Source organism: Ornithodoros turicata, chromosome 3, assembly GCF_037126465.1.
Source record: "Ornithodoros turicata isolate Travis chromosome 3, ASM3712646v1, whole genome shotgun sequence".
NCBI classification, from domain to species: Eukaryota; Metazoa; Arthropoda; class Arachnida; order Ixodida; family Argasidae; genus Ornithodoros; species Ornithodoros turicata.
Genome location: NC_088203.1, coordinates 92682313 through 92696414, shown reverse-complemented (window position 1 = coordinate 92696414; position 14102 = coordinate 92682313). Strand labels below are relative to the sequence as shown.

The following is a 14102-nucleotide window of genomic DNA, read 5'->3' as shown; positions in this document are numbered from 1 at the left end:
GATACATTGCCTTCACACTAAGATCGATGAAAACGACTGCATATATTCAATTTTTACTGCATATTTCGAAAACTTCTGGTGCATAATTGCATGCATACTGTGTAAGTAGTAATTTTCGCGAGGAACTAATTTTCGCGAAATTCGCGAGCGCTGCTTTCTTCGCGAATTTAAAGTTCCGCGAAATATTCGAACCAATGACAAAAAAAAATAAAAAACGAACGAAAGATGGAAGAAATTTGACCAGGGCGCTGGGGTAACCTATGTTCGCGTCTCTCTCTCTCTCTTTACGCTATTACACTGCACTGCCTCACAATGTGTTCACATCTTACACGTTGTAAGTGGAGACAGTAGTCCTGCCTTCACGAATCCCGCGTGGATGTCCACGTCCCGTGATTCCAGCTCCCTGTACGCCTGCACTCTTAAAAATGAATTTCACCGCATAGCACGCTCCTAGCCAACCATAATCTCGAATGATATCGTTATCTGCCCTGATTTGTTGAAAACGGGAGGCGTACGCCTTTTTTGTGACACTTATGCTGTTCATAATTGTCACAGAAAAGGCGTACGCTTCCCGTTTCCAACAAATCGGGGCAGATAACGATATCATTCGAGATTATGGTTGGCTAGGAGCGTGCTATGCGGTGAAGTTCATTTTTAAGCGTGTGGATCATCCAGCAAGCGTGTATGTGGTTGCCACGTTGCCACGCTGAAGAGCCTGTGTAAAAGTTGCCGCATCACTATATGCAGTCTCAATAGTACCTCCTCGATGTAGCGACAAGAATGACGGGAAACAGGGCAATTCGGCAATGACCCAGACACCAACCGAGTAAGCATCCCCTAATCGCAGCCCTCCCAATCAGGAGGGCTCAAAACGAAGACAAATGCGACGGCTCATTTACCCAGTTGTGGTACATCTTTTTAATTTCATCCTGGAAGTTCATGGTGAAGGGCCCATGCAGGGTCGACGCACCTCGGTATCGCGAATTTAAGGTTCCGCGAATAACTGCTTGGTGCAGGTTCCTCATTCGCGAACTATTGAGCCCGCACTCTTAACAATTAACTTTACCGCATAGCAGGCTCCTAGCCAACCATCATCTCGAATGATATCGTTATCTGCCCTCATAGGTTCAAAACGGGAGGCGTACGCCTTTTCTGTGACAACTATGAACAGCATAAGTGCCACAGGAAAGGCGTACCCCTCCCGTTTTCAACAAATCAGGGCAGATAATGATGTCATTCGAGATTATGGTTGCCTAGGAGCGTGCTATGCGGTGAAGTTAATTTTTAAGAGTGCGCAAATTTAAAGGGACTATGAAACGATTTTTTTCTTCGTTTCGTTCGAAAGAAGACATTTTTCTGAGTCTAGAACCGAAATTTTACTTTCGTCGCGCGAGCGGATTTCTCGGGAGCAAATTTAAACGGAGCGGCGAAGGGAGGACAGCTGGCGCCGCGCCGTGATGAGCTGCCGAGCGGAGACACAACGGGTAACTTGACGCGACTACGGCCGGCTCAGCAACACGTCATCGTGACGTGTTGCCGAGCCGAGGAATCCCGCCAGGAGCATGCGCCGTAGGATCCCGCGTATGCGTTCATCGGGAGTGGAAATCTCCATGACACCAGCTTTCGCGCGATCGGCAGATTTCGGCAGTGGCGGCAGCCACAGCGCGAGCTCGCTGCATTACTTGCCATTGTGCAACACCGGTGACGTAACGGGGAACCGAAGAGCGGTCCGTACAGTTACACCATCGGCAGGGAAATATGCTCGGGAGAGGAAGAACGCGGAGGAGACATTTCCAGCGCGCGCTCCTCGCAGAGTGGAGCGATTTCGTCCGGAAAAATTTGTGGCATATTAGTTTCTCTGCGGGAAGAACGGTTTCCATCGAAAAAAAGTATGGGGGTTCGGGAAATTTCATAGTCCCTTTAACCACTTATACAGTGTTTCGAGAGGTTTTAGTGTATATTTATCCGCGTTCTAGTAAAACATTTACGAAAAATGCGCTTTGCAAAGCTCGATAGATGGAGAGCTACGCCAACCGAGAAATTTTCCTGCGGAGGAGCAGACAGTTATCATGAGAAAACGTATAGCTCCCGGCAACCTTAATAATAACACTGAAAAAAATTCGGTCTAATTTCCGAGCGCGATAACAGCCACGCCTGGGTGCATTGGAGGAATGTTTAGTTTACAAAATCCTCAAGTTAAACTAACAGAATAATTTTGTTCCGCTAAGATTTCTTCATAGCCCCAAGCGTTGCTGTAATCGCGCTCGGGAACGAGACCATATTTTTTTCGGTGTTATTATTAAGGTTGACGTGAGCTGTACGTTTCGCACCTTCCCATGAGGAGGCGCGCACGCGCCGTTTTCTACGATAAGACATCTTGGATTTGTGTGAATTGATGAAGTGAGCGAAGGCGTCTCCCCGTATGATTTCTGCTATACAATAACATCCGGGTCTGCATCAACACAGGACTTTGCTTGGTGTATTCTGAAGACAAACTCTCAATCAGCAACATATTATTCTTCCAAATGTGACGGGACAGGACCCGTCTAAAGGAGCGTCGTATGGCACGTCACGCATGTACTTTGTTTTAAACGGCTATATGTGAACCTCCTACATAAAGAGACTTATTGTCACGCAAAATATTTCCTTTGGGGATTTATAAATATTTCCTTCCGCCCGTTTCTCGAGAAAATTAGTTTCCAAGAATGCGCGCAGCGGTGAAGGACTCTCCCGGCTCCTTCTGTCGTGTCTCTTCCGCGGTGCCTCTTCCGGCTCTTCCGCGGTGTGACGTCAGATCATCCGAGCACTCTTATTGGCTGCCGGGAATCGTCCGCTACAGCTCGGGACGCGCAGCACCAAAATACATCCGCAAAAAGAAACAAACAAAAAGGAAAAGAGGGCCCGCACCTCACAATTTAACCATAGCCGTCTATAGGGCTAATAAGGGCCTAATAGTATGGGGCCTAATAAACGTCTCTGCATTTAACGGATGGGTCGCAGACTGGCAGTCGAGGGAAGGAGCGTCTAATGCCCCAGTCACAAGGGCAGTCTTCAATGGTCATTTAAACCAGTGGCAATTGAACCAGAGCCGTTCATTGAACATGTGCATAGCGCCACCTATCGTTTAACGTGTCAACCTGTCAGGGAGCACTTGACCTAATGCTGTTTGAGAACTTGACACGTTGCGCGCAAGGGGGCGCTACGCGCATGTTCAATTGCTATTGGTTTCAATTATGTTCAAGACTGTCCGTGTGATAAGGGTATAAGGCCAGCGAGATTGAGAGCTATTTTGCGCACCAAAATTGCGCACTTTACTAGCACTTCTTGCGCGAATATGCGTCCAGAGCGTGTAACCCTAATTTCTCCTCCTGACATACTTTGTATTTCATGCCCTTCCGTGCTCCTTTAAGAAATTCACGTTTTCCTGTTCGTAGGGCCGTGTAATGGTCGTAATCGAATCAATATTTAACGTAAGTAAGTCTAGCCGAACCATAAAGGGAAAACGAACTCGGGAGATTACACACAAAAGAAATATACGAATGAAAACGAGACGGCAGAACACTGGAGCCACGGCGGAAGGCTCTTACCTGTCCGGCAAATCAAATAAAAGTAGTTTAGTAAAAGTTTCGTTGGGCCCTGCCTTTGTATGTCCGCTCTTGGTATCCAGACAGGTTACGACATTGTGTAGCGTCACTGTGCACCATTGAGGCAAGCATGCGTGCTTTTCTTCCAGGAGGAGTCGCAAGTAACGACACCCCTAGGACTTTGCCGTCTAAGGAGGAGGAAAGATTGATATGGAACGACGAGAAAAGACTTCTCGAGACCCTGATGAGAGGATATGACAATAGCGTCCGACCTGTCAAGAACTCTTCGGACCCAGTGATCATCCGACTCGGCATCACGCTCACCCAGATCTTCGACCTCGTAAGCACTATTCATCATACTTACGTCACACTTGGGCAAGCAGCTCGTGAGGATGAAGCGTATAGAGACATACTCGTGTTTATTCAATCGCAGGAGTAATTGGAAGTACAGACAAAAAGTCATATCGCATGACACCAGCTCCTGTGGCATAGTGGTTAGGATGGCCCCAGGTCGCATACTAACCCCCTCTCCCACACTCGTTCCTTATGTCATCTCTCTCCATCTGCCACATCTGTACGCCTCTCATAGCCACAGCTGCGCGGCCATAACCACAGTTGCTTCGCGGCGCAAACATTGAAGAAAAAAAAAAGAATCACATTACGTATCACTTCGAGAGGAATTGCTTTGCAGCATCACTTCTTGGTTCGAATAAGATAATATGTGTGCTACGTAAATTTCTGTGTGTGTAGTGTGCTAATTAAAATTTTAGCTTACCTAGCTTTAGAATTTTTCTATTTTAAATTTAAATTTTTTTTATTTTGTTTATACTATCGAACTAGCAGACCGACTGTAACGCTATGAAGTGTACAAAGTGGCGAAAAAAATGACTCGTAAAAAGATGTAATAAATATATAGCTTCAAGAAGGACCTCGCGTAGCTTCGCAGGGACTCACGGAACGCGCACGAGAAGTAGCCCGCGGGAAAATTTGGTCGATTTAATGCACCTGGGAAAGAAGAAAGAAAGAACATAGTTGGTTGACGACGGTTTTCAATGGGGGCCCATGCTTCTTAAGTTAAAAGGGAAAGCAATGTCACTTAATGGCCAATAAACTCTTATCGAGGTACATACTAAGAGGACGGCCGGGTGAATCAACACCGGTTACATTAAATAATAATAGGCTGCGGTGTGGTTTCGTTTTTGGCTGGAAGGGAACTGTGGAAAGCAGTGACATTTTTCCTAATGTGTTGAGGTGACAAAAATGTACTCCGAACGACTCCAGACCACTTCGGAATGGCCCCTTGATGCAACCGCGTATGCCCGTACGACATATAACCAAACTAAAATGAATTTGGTGGGCCCGTCCGGGATTTGAACCCGGGACCTCTCACACCCAAAGCGAGAATCATACCCCTAGACCAACGAGCCACACAAGTACTGTGAATTGCGGTTATGAGTCATCGAGTACTTTAATGCCATTCATGTAGGTCAATGCAGCCATTGCTGGTTCTCAAACCGGTCGCATTCCATGCAGTTATCTGTCATCAACTGTAGCCCCCGCCACCTGTCGCATGACGTCGAAACGTGGTCGTATATTTATACGCTGTTGGGTGTTACAGTTACCTCGCGCGCCAATAGGTGACCGGTACTCTCTAAGAATCATGGGGCTAGCAGACGACGCATGCCATGTGTGCTGGAGGTGGATGTGCCTAGCTCATCTTTAGAAAGCGGTAAAGGCACGACTGTCGAAACCTGACTAATAGTCTGTGTTTTCCTGTGTGTGCGAATAAAGTAATTTACCGACGGTAAGCACGCACGTAATGTAACATCACGCACGCACGTACGTAATGTAGCACGCACGTAATCTAAGGCACTCAATAGAGGTGCCCTTCACAAACTTATTCAGTGGTTCTTTGCGCTTTTTTTTTCTTCTTCGGTTGAGCTTTTTGCTTTGTCATAGAGGGCAAAAAGTATAAACGTTCCCCTTTCCCCACATTCCGACGCCCACGCATAGGTTATGAAACGTGCACTTGTTTTATTGACGACTGTTTGTGTATGCCTACTTCTGAACTGGCATTGTTGTTGTTCGTACTCAGGAAGCTGCAGGTCCTCATCAATGATACAACCCAGTTCCAGCTTTTTCACCCAGTTAATGCATGAAATTGGTTGTGCGTTGTTTTCAATGTCCACTTCTATTTTCTGTATGTTGTCTGTGCGCACAACTCCTGCTTTTAATGGACGCGTTTAAAACGTTTACCGTGCCGCGTTGGACACAGAAGTGAATAAAATATTTATTTCACTCGTTTACGAAACGTGCATAACATGACCAAACACTACCGAACATGAACTGTATCTATGGACTCACCCACCTTTATTGGCAATAATTTGGTTGCAAACACAGGATCGTAACTGCTACACAGTAAAGTTGTTGTTTGGCTTTTGTATGTCAAAGAAAAAGCACAAAGGCGTCGGTTATGCCCTGTTTTTATGACGTGCTGTAAGTACAAATACTCGAATTAACACAGGTTCTACTAATCGAGCGCCAAATTAGCACTCAGGATTCGCGGAATTTAATGGGCACAAGTATGTGAGCTGTGCATGGTTCGCGGAAAATTGCAGCGGCGAGTTCTTCTTTTTTGGGCTTAGATTACCATAGCACGGGAAATCATACATAGAATAGAATAGAATAGAATAGAAGTAGAAAGAAAAAAAATGGAAACTTAGCTCGCACTGGTTGGTTGGTTGGTTTGTTTGTTTGTTTGTAAGGAAAAAAAAACAGGAGAAATTGAACTCGTCTCCCGACTTGTTCCGCTGCTCTTAACAAAAATTCTCACCCCACCCCACCCCATCCCCAAAAATTACTTCTCAGGTGCTCTACTCGCAAGTTCCCTATTCACTATTCACATGTTCGCACTGGTGCGACCAGCTCTTCCTATCGTGCAATGCACTTTGTGTAACGATGCTTCATGCAAGAATAATTGCAGTGCACCTCATTAACAAACTCGGTTGCCATTCGTGCACTTTTTATATTGAGTTGAGTTCGGTGTACACTGCAAAGTGTAACATATCTTAAGCAACGTACGTATGTGAACATATTGTGTGTGTTGGCAGCACGGCACATAAATATGCAAATTTCACCACACAGGAACAGCGTTTATCAAAGGCACCATTTTGGAGTCAGTCATTGTAAAGCATTGTAAAGCATGCAACAGTGTTTTAATTCCACTCATGTATGCACTACAGGGTATGACTGTTATTGTTGCAACAATAACGGCATTTCGTTCGAGACATCCACGATTCCCAACGTCAGACTTTTCTGTCTGCTTACTGTTGATGGATTGATCAGATTTTCCTTCTGTCAAGTGGCGCAACTGCCGTCATAAGCGACCACCCATCGAGCCATCAATAAGTATAGCTACAGTGGCGCGCACACTTGCCTCGAACAGCGGAGCGCGTGTCATCGGGCGCTGATAGACAGCTGGAAACGAGATTGGGATGATCCACTATCCCGTTGTAGGGAGAGTTGGTACGCACAACGGATGCGTCAGATAAACGGTGCGGTGCGGCGAACGCATCCGTTGTGCGTACCGACACTCCCTTCAAGGGGATAGTGGATCATCCCAATCTCGTTTCCAGCTGTCTATCAGCGCCCGATGACACGCTGGACACGCGCTCCGCTGTTCGAAGCAAGTCTCCGCGCCACTGTACCAGGTGGTGAAAAAGATCAAACGAATGACATAATGTTTGCTCATGCTTTCGCCAGGGCCAGCCCCTCCAAAGGAGAATATGTCATGTGCGCTAACAAGAGGTGCGGAAGTGCCGGCTTTTTCAACGAGTGCCATATTTCAATATTTCATTATCTTAGGCACCTCGGTGCTTGTGTTGTGTTCGTCATCGTCATCATTTATTGTTGCTGTTGTTGTTATGCGTCTGTTTGCTTGTGCCAGCCTCCGAACAATTACCTTCCGTCATGCCGAGACTTCTGTCGTGTTGTTGATTTCAAACTCGCATTTATCTTTGCCGAAGTAAACTAAGTAGCCAGATTTCGAGCGGTCTGCGTGCTGATCCAGAATTTCGCGTGCCAACTGATACGGTATTCGCCTGACTCTGCTTTAGTGCGCTCATATCGCTAAGCGCCGAGGAAACAGGCTAGTCAGTATATAATTTCCAACGAACGCGGATCCGCTCACGCGTTCCGGTGGAAACATGGGTCGTATAGAAAAGTGTACCGCAAAATATGGGACGCTCGAATGGCAGGACGTGGACGTTAGAGACAGCGTCCGGAATAGACGGGGAAACCCGAGAGTGCAGTATAGGGTTTATGTCGGCCTCTAAAGGCTGGTTCACACTGTCACGTTTACGCTTGCGGCTACGGGTTACGGGCGCTTACGGTGGGGGTTGCCATGGCGACGAAGAGACGGCGCCCGCAAGATTGTTTCCGCAAGGAGTTGAGGCAACTTCAACTTTTCTCCCGCAAGCTCCGTAACCGTAAGCGCACTGGCCAATAGGATAGCAGAAAAGTTCGGATGCCGCGCAAGCGTTTTGCCTCGCGCGTCTCCTTGCAAAGATGGCGGAAACATTGGATGTCTTAGAAGCTCTTATTCTCCAAGTTGAGAAGTTTCCACGAAAAAAGAAAACTCATGTATGACAATTAGCGTAGCAGTTGGTCTGTCAGGTGATATCTTCACTCAATGAACCTGTCTGAATTTCCTCCATTCATCATCATTAATTTATCTGTTGTTGTTGTAACGAAGTTACTCCCCAAACTGTAAAAAACTACACTGACTGACTGCAAAAAATTGTGTTTCAGCCGCAGCGGAATATGCTTGAGTTCCCCGGGACAACACATTAAACAACAACACTCCAAGAACACTTTTATTATTGCGTCAATGCAATGAAAATGCGGGTGGTTGAACCCTTGGGCACATCTAAGGCCCAAGTCATCCCCCGAGCAACACTGTGCTGAAAGTTCAAGTACTTTGGGCTGACTAGTTAGATTTGTCAGTGCAGTGTTTCATTTCAAAGACACACCCGCGAAGAAAACAACCCTCATCGACCCCTCTATCCCTATGCACTTTCAGTGTACGCTGTGCTGTTAGTGGCTTTACGAGAAGCAGAAACGCTAAAACTGACGAAATAAGCTCGCTTTCCGTAGACCGGCATCACTCTTCCGCATGTGTCCACGGAAGAAACCACGTGCTCCTCGTAACCTTGATGGCGGTGGTGGTTGTGACGGTGGTGGTGGTGGTGGTGCAACTGCTTGCCGTAGTCGGCCTCGCAAAGCGGGCAACGTCAGGACTAATGCAGATCCGTGAGAACAGGAGTTGTTTGGTGTTACCCCTTATTTGGGAGAGGGGACAGTAAAGTTCCTTCCTCCACTTGCTTCTCTAGCTGGAAGGTCGGTTCGCTGTGACGTCCGATGATCGGGAACTGATTTCCATAAAGACGTCCGACGGACAAGGGGCTCAACAACGACGAGGTTTATTTACACTTATGTACAACACCAATTTACACATACTGCTACAAAACTCTCCGGGCTGGAGGTAAAATTCACACGGGTCCCAGACCCCTGCAAAGTCTTTCTCTCCCCCTCTTCGGGCTCCGACACCTCCTTAAAAGGGTGACAATCTGGACCACAACCTCAACCCAGGACCACCAATCGGACGGCCCGGGTTCAAAGTGTTGGGACTCCCAGTTGGATTGTTTTAAAATCTTTGACAGGAGCGTCCCTTCTTAACCCCCACCCTCTGGTCCAGATTTACGGCCAACGGTCGCAGCTGTCAAACCGTGCACCCCGTAACTTCGAGCAGTGCATCGTCCAGGCGTCATTTCCCTGATTAAGTGCCGGGGGGTAACGAGGTTTTCCTGGAACTCACGCACATCGTGCTTTCGAGTGTTCAGTGTCAATGTTGCGAACCCTACAGGGACCAAAGGGGTCGCTCCACCAAGAACCGGGGAGAGTGAGAAACAAGGGAGCTGCGCATACAGCGGAGCTACTTGCGTAGCGTAGTGGCAGATCTCGGCATTATATAACGTGGGGGGGGGGGGGGTTAACGTCACACGTTGCTCGGGGAAAGGATGAAAGGGGGTGGGGGGAAGGGGGTCGGCGAAGAGGAAGGCTCACACGTGTGGTTCTACAGGTCCTTGCACTACAACCGACCCCACTGCCTTCAGAAAGTTCAGCAGGACTTTCTGTCCCGTCAATACGGAAAAAGAGCAACACATGAAGGGATGCGAGTAAATCCACTTAACATGTTCTCAACCCTTTTCTACACCTTCTGGGAAAGTACACCAGTTTTAGTTTTACGAGAGTTGGCCGACTCACAGAATCTCCACCTTTATTATACTCGTATTTTTTTACAACCTCCATCCACTGACGTTGTCGACTTTTGTGTCTCACCACAAAACTGTTGCAGCAACTCCGTCGATGACGGCAGTACCTCGATATACAACCGCGCTATCGATTGTACAACCCCGAAAAAACCCATTATGACCATGTTTACGACGGGGCATTACTGCAGGGCCCTAAAAAGGAAAGAACAAAGCACGGGCGATTAGTGATTGAGTCACAGATAGCTTCAATCTCCAAATAGGGCATCGACTCATTGGGTCGCCTTCCTTTGATAGTCACAGGAGCGAGTTAAGTGTACAAGCACGCCGGAATCGTTACAGGAAAGGCCCTCTAGAGGCAGCACTTTGGAGGCGCTTCAGTGCAATTTCTCCGACGGAGTATAACACTGTTACGGTTTATAGACTGCATTTCTTGCCGCTCGTATAGTTGAACATGGATATATGAACATATTTGTTCAGTCTATTGGTGTCAGTGTCCCTCAAAACAGACGACTGAGTGTCATTTAATGAAATTTGCGTTTCTTTCCGCTTAAACTTATCATTACTACAATTACACTTTAGCACAATAGGAACTATCCGGGGTTGGTATGATAGGTTCACTTTAGCATACATTAAAGCTTATTTCTCGTTCAGAAAACCGGCGTTGTTTTACAGAAAAACGGAGTAAATCATTTGAAAGCAACGTTAAAGAAAAAATTCTACTGCGTCTTGTATTGACAACGTTTCCTTGGGTATGAGGATGGTAAAAAGCGCAATACGGAAACGGAGACACAGAACGAGAAAGTTTTTTTTTTTTACCCTCCTGCACTCCAGAACATGACGTCTTATAACGCCTCACATAGCACCTGAAGAATAAAATGGCTCGACAGCCACGGCCCTAGTTTCGTGCAAAATGCAAAAGAAAGAAAAAGAAGAGGAAGAAAAAGGCAAATGAAATGACAAAAGAGGGTATCGTGTTGGATGTAAAAGACTTCGAAATTCAAAACCTGGTCCTACTAAAAAATTATGGCAGAATTAACGCGAATCCTTCAGCTATTTTACCAAGAGCGATAGCTGTCTGGTTCATCGGAGACATTTCCGATGAGACTTCGGAGAGGAAAGAATCTGCACGTCTGCGCATGCGTTGTGGACGGGTGCATGAATGGTCGCTTTTCTGGATAGCACTGGAGTTAGGGGAAGCCACCATGGGATACGGCTCTTTTCGCCATTGTGCGCGGATTCTTTTATGGCCTGCTTTCCGTTTCTTTTTCATTTGAGCTTTATGATCATTGTTTTTACGAATGCAATTCCGAAATTCGCTCAGCTTATTTTTTGTTGTCATAAGCATTGTATGTAAAGGAACGGGAGTTAGGGGTAGTTGGCGAATACAGCCTGGGAAGCACTCCCCGCTTACACCCCTCGTCTTACAAAAACTATTCCAGACTCAAAAGCTTCCAAAGCTGGCAGGTTGCACGGTTGCATTTGCACGGTGAAGAACGTAACCCTGGGGCCCACACTGGGTATAGACGTAAGTGTGTGCGTTAACTCGCAATGTGCCGGTCACAAAGAATACAAAGCGGTCGTCTCTGTATCGTCCTGTCTTCTTTCCGCATCATGCATGTCTACGTTTGATCAAAACCCTCGCATCAATGCTCTTGCAGTTTTCGTTTTCTTTCCGTCGCAGAAATGTTAGTGCAGACGTTCATACATGCATCCTTTATCTCTCTATTTATTTATAACCATAGCAGAAACAACTTGAATGGGATACAACAAACAACTGCCTGTTGAAAGGGAACGTGTTGCGCGTAGCAGAATTAATGTGACATTCCTCTCCAGTCGGCCCATGACGTATACTAACCCCCACCCCCACCCCGTCACCCACTCCTTCATGCTGCCCCTGATGTGACCAAGTTGTATTTAGTGCCACAATACCCATTACGTTCAATAAATTTCCTCAAAGAACAACAATATATTAGGTCTATTGTGAGACTGTTGGAGAAGACTGCGCCGTAGCTCGAAAAACCTCAGCTGTTTGATGGTGATGCCATCTTGCAGAAATATCCATGCCTGATGAGTGGCTAGCTTAAACGGAGCGTTGTAGCTTCACCCCAACGTACTGTAGAAGTGTTTTTTTTTCCGCGCGGAAAATATTTTCGCGTTTTCGAACAAAGCTGGTTTGAGGAGTGATTCACGAGAACTTAAATTCGCGACACAGGTTTCTGGAAGTGCTTTGCTCTTGCATATCGTGCCGCGGTCAATACTCGGGCATATTTCGGCACGTACTAAGGCATCCGTTGTTCACGGGGATGGCGGCGTTCTATGTCAATCCCTTTCTTCTCCTCACAGACATGGGAGGAAAGGCCCTGTGCAATGGCCTTTAGGGACCCTGCAGGAGGCCATAGTACTGGCCGTGTGCAGGTCAGCCAGTTCATTTTAGCAGTTCTCATTCATTATCACTCAGGGCACTGAAAGTTCGATTGATATGTCGCACTATCATACAAGCTAGTTTTGAGAAGGCGGGGAAAGGCATGTTGCGGCTTCGTGGTATAGTGGTACAGTGCAACGCGTTTGTAGGAGTAACAAAAGCGTGATCAATTTTCATTTCTTTACATCTTGCCTGGTGGGATAAAACAATCTTCTGCGGCTTGCTCAAACTACCAACGCTGTATGGAGTAGAAAGGGTCTGGGTAGTCACGGTATAGCGTCGAACACCGCACGATTTGGCTCTCATATGGCCAGAGTTAGTTATTTTGGAGGAATGCGCGAAAAACGCGAAAAATAATTCCGCGCGGAAAAAACCACTTCTACAGTATATCTCAGACACTATAGTTCCTCGCCAATGGGGCCTCATCATAATGATCGTAACATGTGTTGAATGAATTTGCCAACTCCATTCAAATTGTTCTATTGTGGTATACATTCTGATGGAAAGCAAACAGTGGTATAGTAGTAGCCACACTCGCAGAAGCCTGCGAAATCCAAATTGGCAACGGTGTTAAACGAAGAACTGTTCCAATGTTTCTGAGTTGGGGGAAATATTTGTCCGGCACATACCAAGTCCGAAATTTCTGCGCAAGCACAGAACGAAATATTTCCGTTTCTGTGCAACTTGCTCGTTCAGTCTTTCTGGTACATTTGACCTTAGCCGTTAAAACGTGACTCAAGCGGCGAATTTCTGCCTTGACTATCCATAAAGCCGCTGACTCGAAAGAGTCGAGAACAAACAGTGCTCGTTCCTCGTTTGGCGTCGCTGCTTTCTCATGTGCGTGTTAAGCTCATAGAATATTACTGACCTTAGCGCTTATGAATTCTGTTGCGCGCGTTAGTCGCCCCCTGTTGCTCACAGCGTTAAAGGTACTGTAAAGCGGCAGGCAGGCTGTTAATATTGGCAGCGGCATTTGAACGCTTATCCCGGAAGAAACCCACACTGCAAATTTTATGTGCGACAGAAGACTAAATATTTTTTAATCACGACTGAAATTGCGGCGAAAAGACGCGGGACGACGCCTGGTGGGAAACAATCTCCCGTTCGTCGAGCAAAAGTGTTACATGTTCCCACCCCCACCCCCGGGTAAGTCACGGGCTAAGTAGCCGGCTTCTTTAACTTCCTTTCAAAAGTTTGTTCAAACGAGATAGTTCCCGACATATATTATCTCAAAATGCAAGAACATTGGTACATCGCGGAAATTAGTAACGGAACGGCCACGTCCGGCAAGCCTGCGTGGTGATGGTAGCGGTCAACTGATGTCGCTGTACGCTCCCATTGTTATTGGCATGTTTATGTTAGCCGCCGCACATGGCGGGAACTGCGGAGTTCGTGTCGGGTCTTAGACACAGGGTTGCTGGTAATGTTAATTATGAATATTCGATAAAAAAAAAAACTTTGTGCCACTTGTATACTGAGCACCCAGGCTGTCAAATAAGCCAGCAGTATAAATTGTAGGCCTGCTGCTACGGTAAAGGGTAAAACGGTAAACGGGTTTCTTTTTGCCCCTTTTCCAGCTAAGTATGAAGCAAACTCTACCAATTAGTTACACGTTTTGTTCGCATGAATGTCTCCGGGAATAACAACAAAAAGGGAATAAGGGTATGTAGCTATTGGTAACATTTACCTGAGCCTTGGTTGATCAAGACAGGGACGAGAGCTGATTGTGTCTGTCCCTGGAGCCTGTCTTGCTGGTCGTTTGTG

At 46.6% G+C, this 14102-nt stretch overlaps 1 protein-coding gene and 1 non-coding gene across 3 annotated transcripts in view; one reads left to right on the top strand and one right to left on the bottom strand.

Annotated features, from left to right (window-relative positions):
- The window catches only part of LOC135388836 (neuronal acetylcholine receptor subunit alpha-10-like), a 190157-nt gene that overhangs the window by 134742 nt on the left and 41313 nt on the right, over positions 1 to 14102 (top strand). For both annotated transcript variants that reach the window (XM_064618682.1, XM_064618681.1), the window contains exon 2: positions 3734 to 3924. In XM_064618682.1, the coding sequence (XP_064474752.1) occupies positions 3734 to 3924 (191 nt within the window). The remainder of the gene's footprint in view (positions 1 to 3733; positions 3925 to 14102) is intronic.
- Positions 4940 to 5011, bottom strand: Trnap-ugg (transfer RNA proline (anticodon UGG)). The gene has a single exon. It is a non-coding gene; the product is annotated as a tRNA-Pro (tRNA).